Source organism: Amphiprion ocellaris, chromosome 18, assembly GCF_022539595.1.
Source record: "Amphiprion ocellaris isolate individual 3 ecotype Okinawa chromosome 18, ASM2253959v1, whole genome shotgun sequence".
NCBI classification, from domain to species: Eukaryota; Metazoa; Chordata; class Actinopteri; family Pomacentridae; genus Amphiprion; species Amphiprion ocellaris.
The window spans coordinates 26,615,719-26,640,312 of NC_072783.1; the positions used below are offsets into that span (position 1 = coordinate 26,615,719).

The 24,594-nt window shown below is 40.1% G+C and overlaps 1 protein-coding gene across 2 annotated transcripts in view; it reads left to right on the forward strand.

Annotated features, from left to right (window-relative positions):
- Positions 1 to 24,594, forward strand: part of erbb2 (erb-b2 receptor tyrosine kinase 2) — a 31,023-nt gene continuing 6,429 nt past the window's right edge. Inside the window, exons 1-23 of one of the 2 annotated variants that reach the window (XM_023284148.3) lie at positions 1 to 300; positions 10,044 to 10,195; positions 10,353 to 10,533; positions 10,776 to 10,916; positions 12,455 to 12,520; positions 12,630 to 12,745; positions 12,837 to 12,978; positions 13,171 to 13,299; positions 15,351 to 15,492; positions 16,352 to 16,425; positions 16,587 to 16,677; positions 17,928 to 18,130; positions 18,554 to 18,683; positions 20,320 to 20,410; positions 21,620 to 21,774; positions 21,860 to 21,907; positions 22,020 to 22,158; positions 23,118 to 23,240; positions 23,349 to 23,447; positions 23,527 to 23,712; positions 23,909 to 24,064; positions 24,148 to 24,223; positions 24,310 to 24,456. In XM_023284148.3, the coding sequence (XP_023139916.2) occupies positions 228 to 300; positions 10,044 to 10,195; positions 10,353 to 10,533; positions 10,776 to 10,916; positions 12,455 to 12,520; positions 12,630 to 12,745; positions 12,837 to 12,978; positions 13,171 to 13,299; positions 15,351 to 15,492; positions 16,352 to 16,425; positions 16,587 to 16,677; positions 17,928 to 18,130; positions 18,554 to 18,683; positions 20,320 to 20,410; positions 21,620 to 21,774; positions 21,860 to 21,907; positions 22,020 to 22,158; positions 23,118 to 23,240; positions 23,349 to 23,447; positions 23,527 to 23,712; positions 23,909 to 24,064; positions 24,148 to 24,223; positions 24,310 to 24,456 (2,860 nt within the window). In that variant the 5' untranslated portion in view covers positions 1 to 227. The remainder of the gene's footprint in view (positions 301 to 10,043; positions 10,196 to 10,352; positions 10,534 to 10,775; positions 10,917 to 12,454; positions 12,521 to 12,629; positions 12,746 to 12,836; positions 12,979 to 13,170; positions 13,300 to 15,350; positions 15,493 to 16,351; positions 16,426 to 16,586; positions 16,678 to 17,927; positions 18,131 to 18,553; positions 18,684 to 20,319; positions 20,411 to 21,619; positions 21,775 to 21,859; positions 21,908 to 22,019; positions 22,159 to 23,117; positions 23,241 to 23,348; positions 23,448 to 23,526; positions 23,713 to 23,908; positions 24,065 to 24,147; positions 24,224 to 24,309; positions 24,457 to 24,594) is intronic. The other variant, XM_023284149.3, reaches the window with a different exon arrangement.

Consider the following 24,594-nt stretch of genomic DNA (forward strand, 5'->3'; position numbering starts at 1 on the left):
TGCTCCTGCGCGCTGTCACGCTTTTACTACCAACGGGCAGAAGGAATTCACGGGAGGAAGTTACTGAGATTGGGACACGAACGACAATCACCACACGGTGCCAAAAAAAAGACAGAGAAACTAAGCCGAGGAGGGAGAGAGAAGCGAAAACAGCGACAATCCCTCACGGGGAACCGTAGAATACACCAAAGTCTGGAGTATGGACTAGAGGCGCCGGGTCTCAGCAGATGGAGGCGGCGAGAAGTTTGCTGTTTGTCGGGGCCGTGCTGCTCGGAGTGACGGGCGCGTTGGGAAGAGAAGGTGGGTGACTTTTACAGCTTTTCCCGGTTAGAACACTCCAAAAAATGGACGCTCTGCTTGTTAGTGAAATAGCAGCTCACTCTGTTGGGTATATTTGAGTAAATACTGGCGGTTCAGGAGCACATTCCTCCGTGACTCCGCGTCCTCTCCAGTCCCTGCTGAGGCTTGTGGGATTTATGAAGCGCTGATAAGGAGAAAAATCACACCTGTCACTGAGAAGCCTCACAACCAGATTTGCTGCTTGGACCGAAAACTCGCACGTAGCAGCGTTTTGTTGCACAAATACACACTGCAGCTTGTTACACTGCAACAGGTAAGAAATATGAGAGCCTGCTTTGCAGCTTGAGGGACTGACACACAAGTTACTGGTGCGTTTGCAGGTTTGTGCTGGTTTTGCTGTAAACAAAAACAAACCAACAACAACAGGCGGTGCATTGTGTCGCCCGGGATCATGACGATGTCAATTATTCACTTCTGGCTCCAAAGAGGACATTGTCTGATAGAGGGCCACTTGTCACACTTGGAGCTTGACTGCATGCCAGCAAAACAAGAGCTAACTGAAAGTGCAAACAAGTGCAGATTTGCAGGATATAAATCAGGATATTTTCCCTGTTTTTTGCTTTAAAAGTGTCAAAAATCTTAATTGAGCTCATTTATTACGTGCTTGATCTGTTCTGTTACGAAGAAAGTTGCATTTTCCCCCTTTTTAACACCAGTTTCTATTTTCTTTCATTTCTTTTAGAGCTTTAACAATTAGTCAATCTTAAATAATACAATTTTAATGATTGTTAAAGTCAAAAAATGCCCAACAGTCGATCATTACAGCCTCTTAAATGCAAGGTTTTGCTGTGTTTCCTACTTGTACATAACAATAAAATAATGAATATATCTGGCTTTGAATTTTTGGTGAGATAGAAGAAAAATTCAGAATTTCCAGAGATAAACAAAAGCATATATATATATATATATATATATATATATATATATATATATATATATATATATATATATATATATATATATATATATATATAGGCTATACATATGGTCTATTAATCTAAAAATATTGATTAGATACATTAGGACATGTTAGTAGTTGCATATAGGCTTGTAAAGATATAAATCTATATATTTTCGACTTTATTTTGTAGAAAGTTGCACCCAACCCTCCTTTTTTAACACCAGTTTACGTTGTCTTCAATTCATTGTACAGCTAGAAATTGGTCTTTCTCAAATAGAACAATTTTATTGATTAATGAAGTTGTTAAAATCATTTTCAAGTGAAAATGCCCATCATTTGATCATTACAGCACTTTTAAATGTGAGGATTTGCAGCATTTCCTATTCTTACATTACAATAAAATTATGCACATATCTGGCTTTTGAATTTTTGGTTAGATAAAAGAAAACAAAGCATATTTATGTCATTACTTTGGCTTTCATGAAATTTTCTAGGCTATACTTTCAAAGAAACAAAGAAATAATCATTTGATGCAGCGTTGGTACATATTAGTAGTTGTAAATGGGCTTCTGTACAGATATAAATCAATTTTAGGTGGCATCAAAAATGTCAATACGTCCGTTCAGCTGATTTTAAAAGCCACAGAGTGTCTCGGGCTAATGGACAACAGTACTGACATCAATAACTGAGAATTTCTGCCACGATGCAGACTTTATTGACGTGCGTTTGTCAGTTTTTATCAACTTGCACTGATGACAAAGAACGCCTGCACCCGGCAATAAATATACAAACCATCACCATGATGTAGCTTTGGATGAAATTTCTACATCGAAATACTTCATTTGTGTCGTCATTGCTGTTACTCCACTACTAAAATATGAGTACAAACCACTGTCTGCGTTTTATTAGCTGCCCCCGCCGATGCCACTACGACTACTACACACACAAACACAAACAAAGCCAATAGTCACAGGAGAGGTGATTGCCAAATAGGACTGCATTGTTTGTGGGAACTGGTTGGTGCACTTTACTCCACAGTGTCGATCTCTGAAGCATCAGCACTCGGAGTTAAGCAACGCAAGTAGATAAAGCTCAGCAGTCTTACTTTCAGCTGATAGGCATTGTGATGTCAGTGTTTTTGGCAACACACACACACTCTGTGGCCTCCGCTGTGTGTATGTGTGTGTCTTCGATGGCTTTGGTTGCAAGGGTTCATGTCCTCGTCACACTCCAGTGCACCTATTGAGCGAGACCCGCTGTGTAGTGATTAAGTCCGACGGAATCGGCCTCATTGGCAGGTTAACTCAGCCGGCCGTGACTCACCAGTCTAGACTGTGTGTTACTGATCTAACTCACTGGGAGCTGAGGAGGAGACCACCAGCAGACCTCGTTTCCATCCTCACAGGACACTTCCAGCACCTTCTCCTATACTTTCTTTGAGTTTGAGTTGCACACTTTAAGCCTGCATTTACAGAAATCTGTAGTCTGTATTTCGGATTAAGCATTTTCCTCGATAAAGTTGCATTTAGGGCTGAAACTAATGATTCTTTTCATTGTTAATTATTTTGTTGTTGTTGTTGTGAGAAAATGGTAAAATGTAAATGAGTGTTTCCCAAAGCCCAAAATAATGTTTCACACAAACAACCCAAAAGTATTCAGTTTACCGTCACAGAAGAGGAACAAAACCAGAAAATATTCAATCTTAAGAAGGTGGAATAAGAGGTTTTTCAAATTTTATTTTTATTTCCTAAAAATAAAAAAATACTCAAAGCGATGAATTTTTAATTAAAAAAGCAGGTGATTCATTTAACTGCTGAAAACTAATCGATTATTTTTTGCAGTTCTAGCTAAAGGATCTTCTGTAGTCCCGTAAATTCAAACACATTTTGTTCTCAACTCAATGAAGTACAGATAACTGCCATAGATGAGTAAAGAAACCAGAAAATATCCACTTTTAAGAAGCTGAATTCAGAAGATTTTAACCTGTTTTCTTGAAAAATGTGCTAAAACGGATTCACTAGTTATCAAAATAGTCGATTACTTTAATATTCAACTACTAATTGAGTAAAACATTCATTCTTTCCGCACTAGTCGTGTTGATTTTCAATATTTATCTCCTGCAAAAACCAAATTTCTACTCAGGTTCTGTGCCTCTGTGACAAAAAGAAAAACTTGTCACAAAATCTGTTAATGTTCCGTTTTGTGGTAGTTATAATTGGATAATGATTAAGGCATAGAAACGAAGCAATTATTTAATGGGCGTCTTTGTGGCCTGAGGGTTTAAAATGACAAACTAATAGCAGTGCTGAGCGGAGCTGCTACCTTCGCTTCCCGCCATCCTTCCAGTCTCTCCCTACGTACTGTCACCCCTTGATTCAGCGTTCATGATGAGAAACAAAGGTGAAAACATATTATCATTTCAGATCAGCATTATCCCTTATTGTATCGGCAGAATGACATCATGGTCAAATAAATAGAAAGGCCACCAGCTATAGTTTTAGTTGTCGATTAGCTTAGTTATATGTATTTCTGTTTTATTGTAATTAATAAGTGGCAAATAATAACAATACCATTTCCATGCTTCCTGTTTGACAAACCACATCCATAAATATTGTAAAAACTGATTATATTTTCTCAGTAACTTTACATCCTTCAGCTAATAATAATGAGTTTTTCTTATACGTTGTTCTGCTGTATGCAAAAATAATTTAAAACACAAATTATAACCTCTAATTGTGACCCTGTATCAGAAAGGGAAGTATCATTTGGAAGTGATCTTTATCATACTTTCCATCGCCACATAGTTGAAGGAGATCAACCAATAAACAGATCCGATATTTTTCAGATTATAGGCCTTTTTATTTTTTTAAAAAAAGTAATTCCTGATGTGGTCTCAAACAATGTCCAGCCTACATCATTATCTGATTGGTCACCAATAAAAGCACCAGTAAAAACCAATCAACACTGTTGCATAACTGCTTTTCTATGAATTTAACATTTGTAAAGCAAAAATTCAACAATCACATGCCAACCAGTTTTGTGTTCAAGTTTGTGTTATTCAAAATTTTGACACTAAGATTAAATTTTTTCCTGGAAATGTCTATCACTTCCAAATATCTGTTATTGGGCTGCTTAATTACTAGTCCTTGGTACCGATATCGGCGCTGAGAAAACCCTGTAAGGCGACCCCTGGTTAATTTTTGTCACTCATTTTTATTAATATTATTATTTTTTGTTACTGTTAAGCCTATTTTAACTTGTTATAGTATTAATCAGTGTGATGACTGTAAACTCTGCAAACCGGCAGGAGCCTGTTAACACATTCAGTGAATACTTGTTTTTAGAAGGTAGTCTGTTATTTTTCATCATATTGCAGTGGCCTAATTCACACTCTTGTCTGCACTCTCTGTATATAGTCCTTTTAAATCTTGCTGCAGTTGCTCTCAAGCTCTGGCACACATGCTGTAACGAATGCGAGAGATTCTCCGATGCTGCATTGCTGCATGTCTGTGTTTTTGTGACTGCAGTCTGTTCACGACGGCGTGAATGAGCGAGGAGTTCATGGCTTCAGTACAGTACAGATCCTGTTCTGCTTGTCTGTTGAGCAATACCTGTTTTTTTCTTCCTGGGCAGTAGAGTGACGAAGAAGAAAGAATGTGTTCGGGGAGGTTGGGAGAAATGTGAAGTTTATGCAAGACATGTTGCTAGGATTAGGCCTGCAGTAGAATCGGGACTGACATGGTAAATCTGAGGGGTTAATACACTGACAGAGAAAGTCCTGTTGGATCAGCTTGTTCTGTTTGCGCTGAGCTTTGCAGGGATCTCACCCATTAGAGGAGAGCGGAGGCCAGAGGATCTTGTTGATTGTTCTGGTGTGTCACACAGCAGGCTCTTCCACCATGATTCAGTCCAACTCCTGCAGTAGCATCGCGTTTGTGTCACTTACTGTACACACTCTGGTAAACACACATGCACACTCCCTGTGCTAACTGGCTCGCTGCCACACACAGGTGTGGCTTCAAGCTGGCGTTCAGTTTGTCTCAAGCAGCCTGTCAGTACAACACAGTCAGTACAGGCTGCTTGCAGTCGCCACATCCTGTCTTAAAGCCAATTTAGGACCAAATCAGTTATTGTTAATTCTTACATGATGCAATCCATTACAAGGAAAAAGGTCAGGCTGTTTTGTACTATTGATACAATTTCACTTTTTGCACATAAGGAGATTAGAACATGTTCATTACAACAAAAACAAGTCAATATTTAGTCGGTTAATCAATGTCAAATGGGCTGCGAATAATTTTAAATGACTAAATGAATTGTATAAGCAGCTTCTTATTTGTGACTTTTTAGTACTCATATGTCATATCCTCAGGTTTTGCGTATTTGTGATCATTGTAAGATTAAAACCTGAGCTCTCAAAAAGTTGGTGTTGTATACATCAAAACAATTGAAGATTTAGTTGTTGATTAATAATGAAAACAATCCAGTTGCATTTCAAGATTCAGACACCTGAGATATTTAAGTCCCTGTGACCATCTGTGAGGTATTTTACATTGATTGTCTCTATTAACTGAAGAAATGAGCACGGGGGGGAAATTTGTAGATATCAGTCCTTTACTCGGTGCTCCTCCCCAGACAGAGCAGGTAGGAGCTCCTTGTCTTTAACAGGAATTCATCTTAAAGTGTGTTGCAACAGAGACTGGACGATCGACTTTCTGTTCATTTGCTTTTCATCAGCTGACGTTACACAGAAATCGTATGATGCATGCTAACTTTTTTTTTTTTTGGTAATCTAAGTATTGGTAAACAAGTTTCTAGTACAAGTAGTATTAAAAAATGTGAAGTGACACAAGTGTAGAAGCTCAAACAGAAGTAGTTCAAATCACGTCTCTGCAGCATGGAACGTCTCAAGACAAACTTTCCTCTGAGGTTTTGATAGTGATGCACTCCAGAAGTAAAGGACAAATTCAAGCCTAGTTTTACTTTCACATTTTCCCACATCTGGTGCCTTTACGCAGATGTGAATGTTGGATTGTTAGCTTAGAGAACTTACTGGCATCGATAAGCTCCAACACGAGTGCCTGTTGGATGATCCCATACTTTTCCGCTGTCATGTTTGGGTGTTGTGACAGTCTTACAACTTCAGCAGGATACAGCCGTCACGCCTTCGTCACGTAGTGGTTATCCAGGTGTGCAAAGGTGAGAAAGTATGCAGGGTTTCCTGTTCTCTCCCAAGATCACTTTTGTCTTTCTTACACAGTAACATCTGCCACTTTTTGTATGCGTATATTTGCAGTAATAATTTAAGTCTTTGTTTAAAAATTTAGAAACACATCACCCCTAACAAAAAGCTTTATTTGTCTGCAGCACATGTAGCAGAGTGCGGAGTCGAGCGATATCTTCACAGTAATTTGCTAACTAAAACAAGGATCCCATAATTTTTCCTATTCAATGTTGCTCTTACATAAGGAAGTGTGTACATTTATAATAATAATACTGGCTGATATATCAATGTCAGATCAATTTTAACTCCAGAAAAATTGGTATTTTCCCTAAAACTTCAGTATTAGTTAGACTCTTATTGGGGGAAATGAGGAGTTGCTATGACAAGTTCTTTGTGTCGACTATACTGATGGATTAAGTATGTTTTGAATTTAATTTCATATGCTACTTAACTGTTACATTCTAAAAAGACTGCACACAAAACCTATTTCTACCGCTGCCTTGTTTCAAATAAGCAAAAGCCTTGTGTCTTTTATGTAGACTGAAATGGCAAAATCTGTATTGTGGAGTCTGAATCAAGATCCTGTTTTGTCTCCATGTTTAGGTCAGAACAATGAATTCATGCTGAGGAGAAATAAGCTGAAATATCAAAAGCTTCCACACCAGAAGAATCAAAATGTGGAGAACAGGCAGGAGGGTAAAAATACTCCCTCCTTCTTGCTGTTGTTAATCATTTAAACACCTGAGCTGTGGAAGTTTCCATTGCCAAGTTACCATTAGATGCTGTGCAGGAACCAGCACTAATGTGTTTAAGTGTGTGTGCCTGGATGTCAGTGGTAGTCATTTGTGTTTTATTGCTGATCTGTCAGACACAGTGTTCGTCTTGTGAGCTGGAAGGTCACAGGTTAGCGACTCGTCTTTGAACAAGGTCCGGACCTACAGCCCAGTGTCTACTGCCCACCCCACAGCCTTCAACTGGTGAAACACATACAAGCGTGTCATCTTTTAGATATGCAACGACGCGCGATTCTGTGAAATGACACTTTCCAGAGGCCAAAAACAGTTGGACGGCAACTCACGGGATTTGAGAGAATTCACTTGGAAGAAATGGACGGAGAGAGGAAGATTTTTAGATAACTTGACTCTCGACCTAAAACAGATGTCATGAGTGAATTAGAAAGTAGAAGGTGGGGATAGTGACATGACAGTGGGCAGAGAGAGCAAGGAGAGTGATAAAAGAGGGAGTATTTTAGGCTGTGGGGATGGAGGGGTGGGCAGCTCCTCACAAGGCCACGCTCACACCGGCGTTGCTGAGAGACTTTTGGAAGTCAAACAATGAGGGAATAAAAGGAGAGGAAGCTGTGAATGGGCTCCGCGCACACTTTTCAGAAATGGAAAATGTGCTCCGTTGTGCTTTCTGTTGCGGCACATTTACCTAATCCCCCCATCTGGAGATGTGTGTGCGACTTCCAGGGACTCCTGTTACTGTTTCGATACTGCGTCTTATTGAAAATGATTAAAATTCTGGGGAATAAAAGCACAGCTCCCTTCCTGGCTTGACATGTAACACTATTTTCCATGATGACATTACTGAAAGAGGCAGTGATTAGTCATTTGATTTGTTATTTGACACAAGCTGCGACGGCTGGGTGTGTATTTTTGGCAGCTGCACTGTTAATCATAGACCCATTTGCTGCAGTAGCAGGCTGTCAGATTTTAATGCGGACCATATTTATGCTTTATCGCCTGATACTCTTTAACTGATTTGCAATATGGGTCAACGGCTGAGCACTGTGGCATCATCAGGAAACTTTACATGTGGCAGACGCACACACTAGATAAGAACACACCACCTGCACTCTGCTGAACCTCGGTGTATCATGAAATCATCAGCCAGGACTTCCTCTTCCTCCGATGGTGTATCAGAGTCCATCCAACCGTCTTTTCTAGAAGGAGAGACGGAGATAGCACAGGGCTGGGGGTGACGGGCTTTAATCAGGAGAAGTGGGTTGACTATTGAAGGGCTGTTGGAAGGAAGCCAGAGGAAGTCATTTATAACCTCCAAAGAGGAGGGACTGTCCACTGTGTGACTGCCTGCTAAGGCATGGGAGCTATGTGTCTGCAAAAGCCCCTGTGAATTGTAATGCTGTATGACCCTGAATGTAATGCTGTGTGTGACCCACTGTGGGGAATCTGTGCTCTCTGCTGCCAGTGGAAAATATATCATATAGGCTGAGAGACGGACAGAGGCGCTGCATGTGGGTTTGTATTTCAAGGCTGCTTGCAAACAGTTACACAGTCAAACTATGTGGAGTACATCATCAGTCGGTGTTTGAATTTACAGGCCTACAGAAGATCCTCTGTCTTTGACTAGAGCTTCAATTATTCAAGTAGCTGTCAACACTTAAATGAATCCTTTGCTTTTTTTGATAATCATTTCATTGGTTTGAGCACTTTTTTAGGAAGCAAAAAGTAAAAATTCTCTGATTCCAGCATCTTAAATGTGACTCTTTTCAGTGTTTTTCCTCCTCTGTGCCATTAAACTGAATATCTTTGGGTTGTAGACCAAAAAGAAACATTTGAAGGCATTGTCTTGGGGTTCGGGAAATGCCTTTCACCATATTCAGACATTATAAAGACCAAACAGCTAATTGATTGATCAAGAAAATGATCAACAGATTAATCAGCAATGAAAATAATTGCTTGCTGCAGCTCTGCCTCTAACTTTAACTTTCTGAAAACCCAAACCCACCAGTGAGTTTGAAAGGCATGTTATTGTTGTTTAAACTGCAAAATTTACACCATTTATCAGAGCTAGAAACTGTAAACACTGGAAGAACCTCTTGCACTCCTCTTGTTCATATAATCATGATATTTCAGAAAAAAAACCTAACTTTTCTACACATCTCATTTACAGATCTTCCAAAAATGACAAATGGACACTAATTGTGAGACAAAATATTATCGAAAAAGTAAAAAAATAAATAAGAATTAAAAAAATCAACAGAGAAGTGTTATTGGAAGACTTTACTTGCTATATTTCGCAGTTTACATTTATAATATTTATTGTTTTATTGACAGACTGTTCTGGACTTTATGTTTATCACAACAAAGGGACTGTGTCTCTATAATACTTACTTAAATTTGTTTTAGCAACGTCACTGATGATTATTTTTATTATCATTTAATCTTTTGATCATTGTTAATTATGGCTGCAATAAGCGTTTATTTCCACTGTTGATTAATCTGCTGATTATTTTCTTGATTAAGCAGTCATTTGGTATATAAAATGTCAGAGAATGGAGAGGACTATTGTTTAGCTTCAAGATGACGTCCTGTTTGGTCTTGTCTTCAATAAATTCGTTGTCATAGAGGAGTCGAGAACCAGGAAAAAATATTCACATTTAAGAAGCTGGAATCTCAGAATTGAGACAGTTTTTTTTTTAATTAATTAGTCAACAGGCACTTTTTTTTTTCAAAATTAGTTTGGTTGATGGTAAGAAAGTTTAATTCTATATGCACTTACAATAAACGAAGGGTGTTGTTATCTGTGTTGCAGTCTGCCTGGGTACAGACATGAAGCTGGCCCTGCCCTCCAGCCTGGAAAACCACTACGAGACCCTGAGGCTGCTCTACACTGGCTGCCAGGTTGTCCACGGCAACCTAGAGATTACACACCTCCATGGAAACCCTGACCTCTCCTTCCTACAGGTATCGTTACAGTGGATACCAAGTGTTCACACAAATGAAGCATATTCATTACATACAAAGCTAAGTTTTAATAACGCTACAAATTGCATTTAGTTAATTAGCTTGGCTAGCTTCAGTGTTTTGTAGACTTACCTGTTTCTTGTCTCTTCTTCACCAGGGGATCGTGGAGGTGCAGGGTTATGTACTTGTTGCCCATGTTTCAGTGAGCCTGGTGCCTTTAGACAACCTCCGCATCATAAGAGGCAGCCAGCTGTACAACTCCAGCTATGCGCTGGCTGTACTGGATAACACTGTGGCCAACCAGGGGCTCAGGACGCTCCGACTCCGTAAACTTACAGGTCAGATAATAGAGCAGCAGAGCTTTGAGATTTCACTCTGAGCTGAATCAATAAGCCATGTTGTTTGGCTTGTTCATTTTATCTGTATAATCTACCATCTTTAAAACTTTAAAGTTTTTCAATGAAATGACAAGATTTAGAAATTATAGTAGGGATTTAGTGGCCGTCTTTATTGTTTAGCACCTGTTATCAACTTAAAGCATAAGTTGCTGAGGTCCTCTTATGTATTGTATCTCCTGCAGAGATCCTGTTTGGTGGGGTGTATTTTTGGGGGAACTCCCATCTTTGCTTCCCGGACCCTCAGAACATCATTTGGAGGGACACTGTGGACGAGCAGAACCGCCACGCCAAGCAGCTCCGACTGCAGCCTCGAGCCCCAAACTGTGAGCTGCTGATTGATTGGAAATTTCAGACAGAAAAAAACACTGCAAGATAAGATAAAACTTCATCAATCCCAGAAGAAATTCTTTTGTCAAATATTGCGAAGAAAAACTATATAATGTGTATTAAAGAGACTCACTTATCCTACAGCTTACTGTCCACATATAAGTAAAAGTTTGCCCACCATGTTTTGGTTGTAGATGCCAGATCACCACAACTTCTCCATCCATCACCAAAAAAACGTGAAGCACATTGTCTTCTGAAATTAATGAGGGCTTGTACAGACCCTTTTGTGGACATTAAAGTGCAGCCCAAAGTATATGGAAGCCTCGTGACTACATTTTAAGGGCAGCATTGTGAATGTGTGGAATACATAGATGGCGAACTTCTGCGCTAGTATAGAACAAAAAGTCCTCCCAGCGGACTCTGAATCGACTAGAATATATAATAATAGCAACCACTATGTTTTTTTGTGGTGTCTGCAGCTGAAACTGCTGAAGTGTGAAAGACATCCAGATGGCTCAGTGGGGAATCTTGGAAAACTTTTAAGCCATTTATGTTATTTAGGAACTTCCATTAAAATGAATGTGGCACCATCTTGTAATCCTGTACCTTGGTAACACATTGGCATTTTTCTACAATTTACTTTGAAATGAAGAACTGAGTTTGAAGTCAAATTAGCTGCAAACATGCATTTCACCCCTTGGATTAATTCTGTGCTGATCATGTAAGTGCTTTTTTTAAACTAATCCCTTTCTAATAAACCTTACATTTGCTTTTTGGTTGTAGGTTTAATTGCATAATATCATCAAGTTAGCAGGAAAAACTAAGGTGCCGATCCGTCGCTCTAGATCAATTTATTGAGTCTCTTATAATAACCAACATTTGTATTAACACCCATGGTTTCCCTAGTGTATGCAAAGTCCCCACAGTCACAAATTTTAATCATCGTATTTATTTATCCTTTAGTTTTGTAGTTTCTATAAATTAACTAGATAATGCTGTGGTGTCCAAACTCTGCCTTCTCTTGTCTGATGGCAAAGTTGCTCCAGACTTGAAGGCAGAATGAAAAGCAGCCTAATGAGTGTGGTACATACGACATTGTTTAGGCTTAGCCATAAAAGGTGTACATTTTCACACAGTCCTCCCTGAGAGGTGACACTGATGGCGAAATCAGGAACTGATCATGTTGCGCTTGGTTATCTGCACCTAAAAGTTCCACAGGTAGTTGTATAACATAGAAAAACAAATGAGAGAAAAGTTCAACACCTGCTTACGTTATCAACACTACACACCTTTAAATCACTGCATAAAGTAGGCATAAAGGTTGTAAGTTTGTTTTGGAAAATTAAAGAAATTGTTGAATATATTTGACCATCCAAAGACAATTGTGATGAAACATAGTGTTGCCTTACAGACCCACAGATCTGCTAACATGACTGTAGACTCAGAGTCTCTTTTCCCTCTTGTTAACTTATATAAGTGAGGGGTAAGTTTTCAGCTATCCTTATTTATCATTGCTGGGTTTCTTCTGGTGCAGGTCCAAATTGTGCCTCTGAATGTGGGAAAAGCTGCTGGGGAGAAACTGCACAGGACTGCCAAACTCGTGAGTTAAAATCATGTGCACAATGATACCGTTTGGTTTTCACTGGAAAAATACCCGGAGCAGGTGAAGTGTAGCTAAAAATGTTGACCTCCGACCTTTTTGTTTAAAGGGACACGAATTGATTGTGCATCCGGCTGTCAGCGATGTAAAGGTCCTCTTCCCAATGACTGCTGTCACATGCAGTGTGCTGCTGGATGCACAGGACCCAAAGACTCAGACTGTCTGGTAAGATTGTCTGTTATCTGCAATGACGTCTCATTATGTTGTCAGACAGTATTTTCTGATTACACACTAACTTGTTTCCTCCTGTCTCCAGGTGTGTCGTCACTTCAACAACAGCGGTGTGTGTATAAGGGACTGTCCTCCCCCCACCATCTATGACCCCGTCACCTTTCAGACCAAACCCAACCCAAACAAAAAATTCACCTTTGGAGCCACCTGTGTCAAGACATGTCCATGTAAGAACTTTCAAAACAATCCAGTTGAAGAGAACTAGAACAGCTTGTAATTAACTGTCTGTCTATAGGACACCTTCATGACAGGATGTAGATGCCAAGATTTTCAGACTTAAAGATTTCAGTACGCTTAATTAATAGTAACTTTTCCTGCTGGACGATCGCCCTTTGAAACCTCTGTCTCCCTCTTTGTAGATAACTATCTGGCTATGGAAGTGGCCTGTACTTTGGTTTGTCCACGAGCCAACCAGGAAGTTATCATCACCCATCCTGATGGACTGGAGACGCAGAAATGTGAAACCTGTCACGGAGACTGTCCCAAAGGTGAGAGATTGTGACTGTGGTTTTGTCTGTGTTGACACATATGCATTTAGATTCAATACATCATTTACAGCCATGGCTTTATTAGGTTAACATGTACGTCTCCTCAGTAATGCATCTCTGTACATAATAATATGCCGACATGATCAAGAGGTTTAGCTGCTGTTAACACAAGGCATCAAAATAGGAAGCAAAGGCATCTAAGCAACTTTAGGACAAATACAAAAACATCAAGTGAATTTGGGTTCTGTGACTTGTCAACAAAAGAGATTAGAGTAGAACTGGTTGGTTCAATCTGACAAAAATCCAACTGACCTTTAATGTGGGACCCCACTGGCAGGAACATGGACAAACATATTGGATCAACTTCAGGAGTAATACTGGCAATGTACCGAACTGTCGAGGAAGCTGAGTCAGAAGGCAATGCTCTCGATGTACCAGTTGATCTACGTTTCAGCCCTTACTTATGATTGTGAGCTCTGAGTAGCGACTGAAAGAATGAGGTCACAGATATAAGTGCCCAAAATGGCTTTCCACCGTTGGGTGGCTGTGCTCAGCCTTAGCGATAGGGTGATACATTCAGAGGAAATTTGAATTATAGTTCTTGCCTCTTCATGTCATAAACAGCCAGCTGACTTGGTCTAGGCATCCGATTGTGAAGCCTTCTTGATGCCTTCTTTTGGAAGTTTTCATGGCACATCAGACTGGTAGGAGACACTGGAGTAGACCCAGAACTCGCTGGAGGGATTACATATCTCATCTGACCTGGGAACGTCTTGGTTGCCCTTAGAAGGAACTGAAAAGTTGTGCTGTCACGAGTGACGTCTGGAATGACCTGCTTAGCCGGCTGCCACTATGACCCAACCCCAGAAAAATGGAAGAAAATGGATGGATGGGTCCACATTCAGTTTCACTTCTGAGTCAACAAAATGACAAAAACAAAACCATCTTGGTTTGTGTCAACAGTTCAAGCTGGTTCTGATGGTGTAATGGTGTTGGGAGTGTTTTTCTGGCACGGTTTGTGCTTCTTAACACCAACTGAACACTACTTAAAAGCCACAGCACACTGATCATGTGCTTTTGTTTATGACACAGGTTACCCAAATTCTTATGGCGACTTCCAGCAAAATAATACACCATGTGAGGAATCACCAGCCCTCTTGAGCATCTTTCCACCAACATAACAATGAATTCAGTGTAGTCCACAGTTTCCACAGTCATCAGATGTGAATCCAATAAAGCACCTTTGGCTTGTGATGGACCAGGAGAATAGCATGAATTTGCAGACAGAAAATCTGATGCAACTGCCATCATGTCATCAAGGACCAGAATCTTTAGGGCATGAATCCAGCACCTTGTTCCATCTATTTCTTGAAGAGTTGCCTGTTCTGTCAACCAAGTGTGTCCTACCCAGCATTAGAAGACGTGTGCCTGATGAAGTGGCCATACATTGTATACGGGAGCTATCGTGAAGTCCAGCCCTAAAAGCTGTTTCACAATATGTAGCTCAAACATTACATAACAGATGTTCTGCATTTAATTTAGTTATGCATTCTGTACGTGCATGACACGGTGTTAGAGCACAGATGGTTATGTTTTAAGCTGCTCGTCCTGATGTGCTGATGGATTGCGTGCTGACAAAGGTGCAAAGTGACACAACCTGTTTCTGCAGAAGTTGTTGTTTTCATTTGAGTTTGTCTCATGAATTACATTTGGTAAATTAAGAGACCTATTAATTGATTAAGGTACATCATTTTTGGTTTGTAAATATCTTTCTTTTTACTTTATCTCTACAGTTGAGTAAACTCATGCTGCTAAGACTGCCCGTTTTCCTTCAAGTTGTAAACTGTCGGATTAATGTATTCCTTCAAGTGTTCGATGCAATACACTACATAATGTTTAATAGAGCACAGACGATGTCCTGGTTCATATGGGAGATTTGATCTTTTCTTTCGTGGTACATTGGGCATCTTTAATAAATTCAGTTTAATGTTTGGATTTAGGATGAATTGGTTCAAATCTGTTGTCATTTTCCTTTGTCGTTTGTATTGAAGTGTGTTATGGTCTGGGTATGGACAACCTCGGTGTCATGGGCAGCCAAGGTGCCACCATGGTAACATCTTCCAATGTGGAGCAGTTCAACAAGTGCAAGAAGATTTTTGGTAGTCTGGCCTTCCACCCTCAGAGCTTTGCAAGGTAAGAGGCATACGGGTCAAACTACAATATCATGAATTACTAACATAATTACCTCAATGTAAACCTAACAGTCGTGCACTTTCGGAGACACAAGGAGCAGTTTGATGCCCAAGATTCTTATCTGCCACAGTGTCACATATCTCCTATTCAGTACCTCAAATATTTGACTTTGCAGAAACATTTAGTGCTCAGTTCTTTGTGCGAGTTGAGCAAAGAGCTGCCACCCAGGCCAAACACTTTAGATGTGCTTTACACACAGACTGTATGGTTTCTACTTTACTGGAGTCTTTATGTTAAGGAAGAAAATGTGGTCCAATATGTGCACTTACTAAAAAGACAATCTCTTCTGATGAAAATCTTTTTCAAATGCTGTAGAGCTATGTTTACTAACAGTGCCTGGACAGTAAGAGTGAACTGTATACAATACTAAATATAGGTTAAGTCAAACTATTCCACACATGTTCTCTTTGGGCATTTAATACAAAGCTGCTGGATCTGCCTACGTGACATGTAGTGATGCCAGATCTTAATAAATGATCTTCTGCAGTTTGTGCCAACTGTTCACAATAACCATGCATGATATCTTTTGTATTGTGAAGTGTGAACAAAATAAATATGGGCTAACCTGAACCACTTGTTCAGGCAAACAGAATGCAAAAGCTTTGGTGCAAGTACAGTATATTATGGAAAATGTTTTCCTGACACACTGAAAGATGTTGTAATTCAGTGGCTCGAGTGTCCTACAAAGATGGAGGCAATTCTTGCCATGTCCAAGTTTAAACAGGAAAAGATCACACTCAAATTAATATTTTTATTCACGGCAGAAAGCATGATAATCAGATTGCGTTTTGCTGTCCAGGGACCCAGTGACCAACAAATCAGGCCTGACCCTGGAGCAGCTAAGTGCCTTCAAGAAACTGGAGGAGATTACAGGTACTGAGCCGTTTCTGTAAGCTTCTACCGTGAAAAGAAAAACAAATAAATTTTTCTTTTACATGCAATTTCCCCAGTTCAGTCTAATTTTCCATTTAATGGCACACAGAAGTCTTCTCTGCCAGAGTATTTATAGTACCTGTGTCTCATGTAATTTGCAGGTTACTTGTACATCGATGCCTGGCCAGAAGAGTGGACTGACCTTAGTGTTTTTGAGAACCTGAGGGTGATCAGAGGCAGGATGCTTTACAAGTAAGACTTTCAGACGGCATGTCTGTATGTCTGTATGCTCACCAGTACTTACTCTTGTCTGTCTGTCTACACATTAACCCTGCACGGTTTCAGCTAAAACTGTAGTAGCTTGCCTTATGTTGTGGTTTTATTATCAACTTTATTATCAGTAAACCTGCAGAAAAGCTGTAAACAAACATTCAACTAGATTGTTGAACATATTTTTTTTTCAGATAAGAGTACAACATATGATATAATAATTCTTAAAACACCAAAAACACGAAAAAGTAAGCATACATACTAACTGCATATATATATAGTTATAAAAAAAATGTCATCTTCTATTCATCGTATCAGTGTCTTACTGTGTTGTATGTGACGCCACATGCCACTGTGTTGATGTCCATCCACCCACAAAGTGTTTTGTGCTCTGTTTTTTTTTTCTCCCCCACCATGTGTCTGATTCAGTTGAGGCTGTTTGTTCACTTTCACTGTAATAAATGCTAATTATTAGCCAGCACTGCTTCAGAGTCTGGGACGTTCTGTAGTGCAGCAAGCTGAAAATAGGTCACAGGGACAAGTGTGACATCTGTGAGATAAATTATTAATATATCCAAGCAATATATTGCGTATGCTAATCTTGTGATATTTTATTAAAACAGTGGTGCCAAATAATATTTTTAAAACATTCAGGCTCTCTAAATGGCTTGTCGTAGCCAACTTGACCTGACGCTGTGTGGTGGCACTCATGAAATAAATAAAGGTAAATAAAATAGAAATTGGCAAACTCAGGGTAGCAGAAGAAGGAACTCCCAGTGGAAAAATGGTTCACAGTAGAAGAAAGCCAATCAGAATGCTAATTAATTGAAAATAATACACAGTTCCTTTTTTTCCCCCTTTTCCCATTTTTAGGTTTTATCGCGATGTATCGTAGATGACTGTCTGCAAGTATTGAGTATCACAGAATCACTTAAATGGATGCTATCAATATTGTGGGCAATGTATTGTTAGCATCACATTGTTTGTGGTTTCCACCCCACATATTTAGCACTGTTTTACAATAACATCTGCTATTATCCATTACAGTTCTTTGGAATAGGCAATCTTGTGGTTTTTCATCCATTTCTGTTCCTTTTCTTCCTTGTGCAGTATTATTTCTTTCTGTAGCTTCATTGGCGATTTAAATTCTCTTGATTACATTTTTGCGTTTTGTTTTCCCTTGATATCCTGAACCCACTGTCTGATTACTCCCAACCTCTCTGTCTGCTTAGGGGTGTGTTTTCACTGGCCGTCCAGAACCTACACATCCGTTCTCTTGGGTTGCGTTCACTACGCAGCGTCAGTGGAGGTTTGGTCTTGATGTACAACAACTCTCAGTTGTGTTACACCAGTTCTCTGCCCTGGAACACTCTCCTCCATCCCACCCAGGGACCCCACCGAATCGTCAGACAGAACCAGGACCCCCAAGTGTGTGGTAGGTGAACACAGACGTCATGCATTCAGAGCAGAAGGTGCATTAAAGTTACTGGGTTGTACTTTGCACATCATAGCCTAGTTACTCAGGCAAATATAAGATTCAGGTATGTTTATTGAATTAAACTGCTGCAGTAATTACCATGCAGAGAATAATGTTTTATTGTTTTAAACAACATGAATAGATGTTGTTGCATAGTAAATATTGGCAGTGGATGAGAAGTGCTTGTCTGTAGTTTTGTTTTGTTTTTGCATTACTGGGATTTTTAAGTATTTGTCAGTTAAAGAGATTTAAGCCTCTGTGGTTTTAGTGCTCATAAACTGACATATAAAACTAACCACAGTGATTGTGAGTCTTGTTATCTGTTTGAGGATATAAAAAAAGTCCACTGTGCTTCACGCTCTGTTGTCTCTGTGTTTTCAGAGACGGAGGGGCAGGTTTGTCACCCGCTGTGTGAGGGGGGTTGTTGGGGTCCGGGGCCCAGCCAGTGTGTGTCCTGCAAAACCTTCAGACGTGGCACTGAGTGTGTGGAGCAGTGTGACATCTATCAGGGGTAAGAAAGTTTGTGTGTTTCTCTGGGTGTGGCCACTTTAAATCAATAAAAAGCCACCTGATAATGTTCTTAATATTATGCTTTACTGTGTGTAAAACCCGGAAAAGAGCTCTTCAGCAAAAACAGAAAAACTATTTAGGCGTTCTCGTGCAGTAAGAATGTGAAGATGAACGCATGACTGGATCCACAGTGGCTGTCAAAGCAACCACAACAATAAATCAGTCTAAAGGCTTTTAACTTAAAGTGTGCCCTTCAGCAAATACATGTGATAACACTGTGGTTCTTTGAACAATAACTGAACTGAGGGTGGTATGATGTGCTTGTAACTGACATATATTCAGGATGACATAGCAAATTAATAGAGAGCCAAGCGTTTGGTGTCCGACAGTCCATGAATATAAAGCTGAAAATATCCAAATGATAAAGTTATGCCACAGTCAAAAGACATTTTTTTTTCATAAATTGCAGTTTAAATATGATTCAACAAAAATCTTGTTTTCCTTGCCTGAAAATATGGTTGTATCCAAGTTAAAATCATCTGGAAATGTAGTTAAAAATTGTGTTTAATAGTCGATTCAATCATCAGACAATTAACTGTGCCTTGCATTGCATTGTAAGTGCGTACAACTAAATAATACTTTTTTAGATTAAAGCTTGGTTGGAGAATTTATCCCTCTGAACTCTGGGAAGAAAAACTTTTCAGTGGTCTTTGAACTACTCATCTGTGATGTGCCATTTGGTCAGGAAAATTATTTACATAATATAAACTGTATTTTTACTGAAGTTTCTGAATTCTGCATGTCTTATTTAAAAATTTGCCAAAAATAAATGGATTCTGTAAAAAAAATAAAAAATTTTTGTGCTCGTTGGCACGACGTAGAAGCCATTAATGACAGTCGTGACAAAAATTGAGTGAATTTCCGTCTGAGCTGCAGCCTGTTTACACAGAGCAGATGAAAGATGGAAGTAGTAAAATATCGAGTCACCAGTTTTTACCTGTATTGGGTACACCTGTTGTCACTTGGGAAAATGTTGCTTGTGTTAATTCCAATTTTATTTTTTTAAGTTATCCAAAAAAAATCTACTTTTTTTTTTCTTTTTTAAGGATTTATGGCATTCTAACTTTGTTATACTGCACAGAAGACATTTGAAGTTTTCTGTGCTTCTAGCCAGGGTTGTGCTGTTTCCATAAAGGTGCAGTGAAAAATGATCCCACAGTGAATGCATATTTGCTTTCTCACTGAGACATAGCATGTCATTTGTTATATGTTTAATATACATACTCAAGAGACGGTTTGTGGTTCATTGATGGGGTTTGGGTTCGGGAATGTTGCAGCTTCACTCTGCAACATGAGAGCTATATTCTCATCCAACTATTGTCATCATATCTTTGCAATCTTCACACATACAGTTCGCTGAAAGTTGCCAAGCAATACCAGACATTGTTGTCTTGCTCAGTGTGGTGCAGAGAACAAGTTATCCTGAGCAGCTCATCAGGTTATTTGCAGCTGGGGCCCCCCATTCTAAAAATGTGTCTCCTTATGACGGTGTCAGGTGCCTTAGATAGATGCATACGACAAATGCCGGACTGTGTTACGGGATGTTACGTTACACGCGCCCTGTGCTTGTGTTGCAGGTCCGTGCGGGAATACACAGACGGATCTGAGTGCAATGCGTGTCATCCAGAGTGTCGACCTATCAATGGCTCTGCCTCCTGCCAAGGCCCGGTAGGTGTTTGTGAGAATGATTGTTTGACGGATTTGATGGTCTCATCTAACTAGTTGCATTTCAGAAGTTTGTGGTGATCATTGAGAGAACATGAAGTATTTGAACATCACCTGAACACTCAGTTTAAAGTATATTACTCTTACCAAAAGGATGAAATTGTTCAAAATGCTCAAATAATATCTGGAGTGACCATATAGTATGCCAGAAAAATATCTAGTATGTTCCAGTACATAATATGTCATATGTGATATGCCAGAATTACCAGGATGTCCTGCTACATCCGGTTGGATTTTGTAACATGCAGTTCTGACAATCTTCTACACAGTTACATACATTTGTCAGTGTCCTGCACAAGAGCTAGCAAGCTAACAAGCTCATTTCACACTACAGACTGTGATGGGTATATGAGCAAGGCACAATATTTTAATGAAATAGTGTCTCCCAATTGTGTCCATACTCCATGAAACAGCATGTTCTCTGGAAGGGCAGCTGTAGTATGTTCTTAAAGTACAAATACAGAGTATGGAACACAGCCATATTCTCTCCAGAGTGTCCTGGTGTCCTCCTGGTTGGACGAGCTCAAAACACCTCGTCAGGGAGGCGTCATTGACAGATTTACCTCAACTTGTTCTTTCAATGTGAAGGAGCAGAAATTCTACTTTGAACCCCTTCCAAGTGACAAAGCCCAGACACCCATAAGCGGTAAATACAAATTTCCACCACTTGTGTCTGCAGTTGTATTCTTTGGGTCAGTACTCACCGCTTGTGGCCCTAGGTCAGTGTAAGCACGTAGATCCACCAGTAAATCATCGGTTTCAGCTTTTGGCTTAGCTCTCTTGTTACCACAACAGACCGGCAAAGCATCCACTGCAGATGCCACAGTTCCTTTAGATATTTTAGTGTTGGTTAAATCAAATTTTTGAATGTCTCTTGGAAATGTAGGATTGACATTTTTAGATGTTTACTTAATCCAACAATGCATTGATTAAAATTGTAAACAGTCAATAAGCCGGGGTAATTCTGTGCTCCAGCGGTCACCAAGTAACCACAATGTTCCTGCTTCGGCTCCAGCTGTGGATGTTTTTTGCATCCTCTGGTGGATGTTTCTCACATTTCCTGCTTGTCTGTAGTGTAAAAACTACCAAATAAGCCAAAACACAGACACTTTTGTATAAATTGCTTTAACGTTCCTCTCTGTGTGTCTCCAGGGTGCAGATAATTGCACAGAATGTCTGAACTTCCAGGATGGTGAGTTTTGCGTGGCGAGTTGTCCCAGCGGCGTGAAGGAGGATCAGCAAGCTGTGTGGAAGTACAGCAATGCTACCGGACACTGTCTGCCATGCAACACCAACTGTACACTGCCGTAAGTGAACCCACACACACACACACACAAGCTCACAAACACACACAGTGAGAATAATTTCACACCTGGTGCTTTTCTGTTTCAGCTGCACTTTCTTGGATGAGAAAGGCTGCCCCATCGACAACAGGGCAGGGTGAGCTGCTTCAAGCGTTCAGGCACAAACAATAAAGAATAATTTGTCAGAGCAAGTTTATTTTACTTTCAACTTTTCTGGAAGCTGCGCTAAGCTGTTTCTCTCTGTTTAGGCCCGGTACGACCATCGCAGCTGCAGTGGGTGGAGTGGTGCTCTTCTTCATCCTGCTGGCATTGCTGGTCTTTTACCTGAGGAGACAGAATAAGCTGAAGAGGAAGGAGACGCTGAGGAGGATCCTGCAGGAGCACGAGGTGAGCACTGGGAATGATGGGAACACCATTTACTGTAGGGCCTCAGTTTACAGAATGCCCCACGTCTGACTATCTATTTCACTAATTCTTTGTTAACAAGGTTATAATGAATTAAAACAGATCTTGATAAAGAACTGAAAAGCACCTGATAATATATGTGGCTGAAATAAACACGTCATTGTTTATGCTGCTACTTTTCATAAAATTATTTGAATAACTATGAGCTGAAAAAACATAATTTTTCTTTTAGCCCAGTAACAACATTATAGAACTCTTCCAGTTGGGATCTCTATTGAAGTGGTTTCATGTATCATACATGCTCAATACATCTTCAGATATTGGCTGGAAATGCAAAAATTTAATTTGAATTTAATTTAATTTTCTGACTTGCGGATGTTTTTTAAGCTCCCATTGGTGCCACTCACAGGAAAAAAATCAGCCTTTTAGGGTGAAAAATAAAGGTTTCATGGTTGGGGGAATATGGGAATACAAAAAAATATGTCCATTTTTTGACCGAATTTGCACAATTATATAACTGGTTTGTATGATTCTATCAAAGGTTGTACCATTGAAGACCAAATGTACGTATCAATTAGCCTACAAAGTTTCACGACTCTAGCTGTCTTAATTCTCCAGTTACGGCTCTTCAAACAGTGATCCACAGATTGGCGCAAAGAAAACAGTGCAAAAATTGACACGACCCCACTTTCTTTAAGAATTTTAACTCAACAAGTAATGTTACCTATGAATCCAGATTTTACATAGCAAAATACGTATGCACAGAATAAAATCAGAAAAGTCTGAGATGGTCAGGGATAAACTTTTTTAAAAATTTGATGAATTGAGGCGGAATTACCATATTTTTTTAAGCTGCACACAAGCTCCCACATGTAGCAACTGCTGCTATGTGTTGTCCTGGCTCTGCGATGAATAATGTGCTGCTCCTTTTATGTGTACAGCTGGTGGAGCCTTTAACACCAAGTGGTGCGTCACCTAATCAAGCTCAGATGCGCATCTTGAAGGAGACCGAGTTGAAAAAACTCAGGGTGCTCGGTGCAGGAGCCTTTGGTACTGTCTATAAGGTAAGCAAGCCACAACTTCCAAAACTGACTGAGATGAACAGCAGCGGTATTTGTTGTGAATCTGATATTCATATTGATGATTTTTAATGGTTTTGGTCACTGTTTCAGGGAGTGTGGGCTCCTGAAGGGGAAAGTGTGAAAATACCCGTAGCCATTAAGGTGTTGCGAGAAAACACCTCCCCAAAGGCCAATAAAGAAATCCTTGACGTGAGTACAGGACACACACAGTTACAGCCGAAAAGTGCACTAGAAACATCTCTCAACACCTTTGCTCTGTCTTCTCCAGGAGGCCTATGTGATGGCGGGGGTTGCCAGCCCGTACGTTTGCCGGCTCTTAGGGATTTGTTTGACCTCCACAGTGCAGCTGGTCACTCAGCTGATGCCGTACGGCTGCCTTCTCGACTACGTCAGGGAGAACAAGGACCGCATTGGTTCCCAGTTCCTCCTCAACTGGTGTGTCCAGATTGCCAAGGTACGTAAACAATACGACAACATGTTGTGTTTTTGTTGATTTGCATGCTTGTGTGACTGCTGACTGTAAATGCAGTGTCGTAATGTTGCTGCTGATGTCCCTCTCATCTTATTTTTCCTTTTACATTTGGTACCAGTTTGTATATTTGTGGACACATGGCTTTGCGGGTGATGGACTTGTGTGTGTGTTGGTGTAGGGGATGAGTTATTTGGAGGAGGTACGGTTGGTTCACAGAGATCTGGCTGCTCGAAATGTTCTGGTGAAGAACCCCAATCACGTGAAGATCACTGACTTTGGTCTGGCCCGTTTGCTCGATATAGACGAGACCGAGTATCACGCTGATGGAGGGAAGGTAAGACGAGACTGTAGGAGCACCTGAAACATCCACAATGATTGAATTTTTCTGTTTTTTAAGATGTGTTTCTGTATTTCTAGGTCCCAATTAAATGGATGGCCCTGGAGTCTATTCTGCACAGGAAGTTCACTCATCAGAGTGACGTCTGGAGCTACGGTCAGTGTCCCTCTGCTGAACTAATCTTAATAAAACAAGGTTTAAATTAGTGCTTGACTGTTGTGCTGTTGGAATTTCTCCCTCAGGAGTGACAGTTTGGGAGCTGATGACGTACGGTTCGAAGCCCTATGACACAATCCCAGCAAGGGAGATCCCAGATGTTTTAGAGGGCGGAGAGCGGCTTCCTCAGCCCCTCATCTGCACCATCGAGGTCTACATGATCATGGTCAAATGTCAGTACTTTTTTTTACGTTTTGTCTGTGTCTTAAAATGTAACCCTCTCTGAATCCCAAAACCCACCAGCGGGTTTGAAAGCCATGTTGTCTTTAAAAGAAAAATACCCAAATTACATCATTTATAGGAGCCACAAA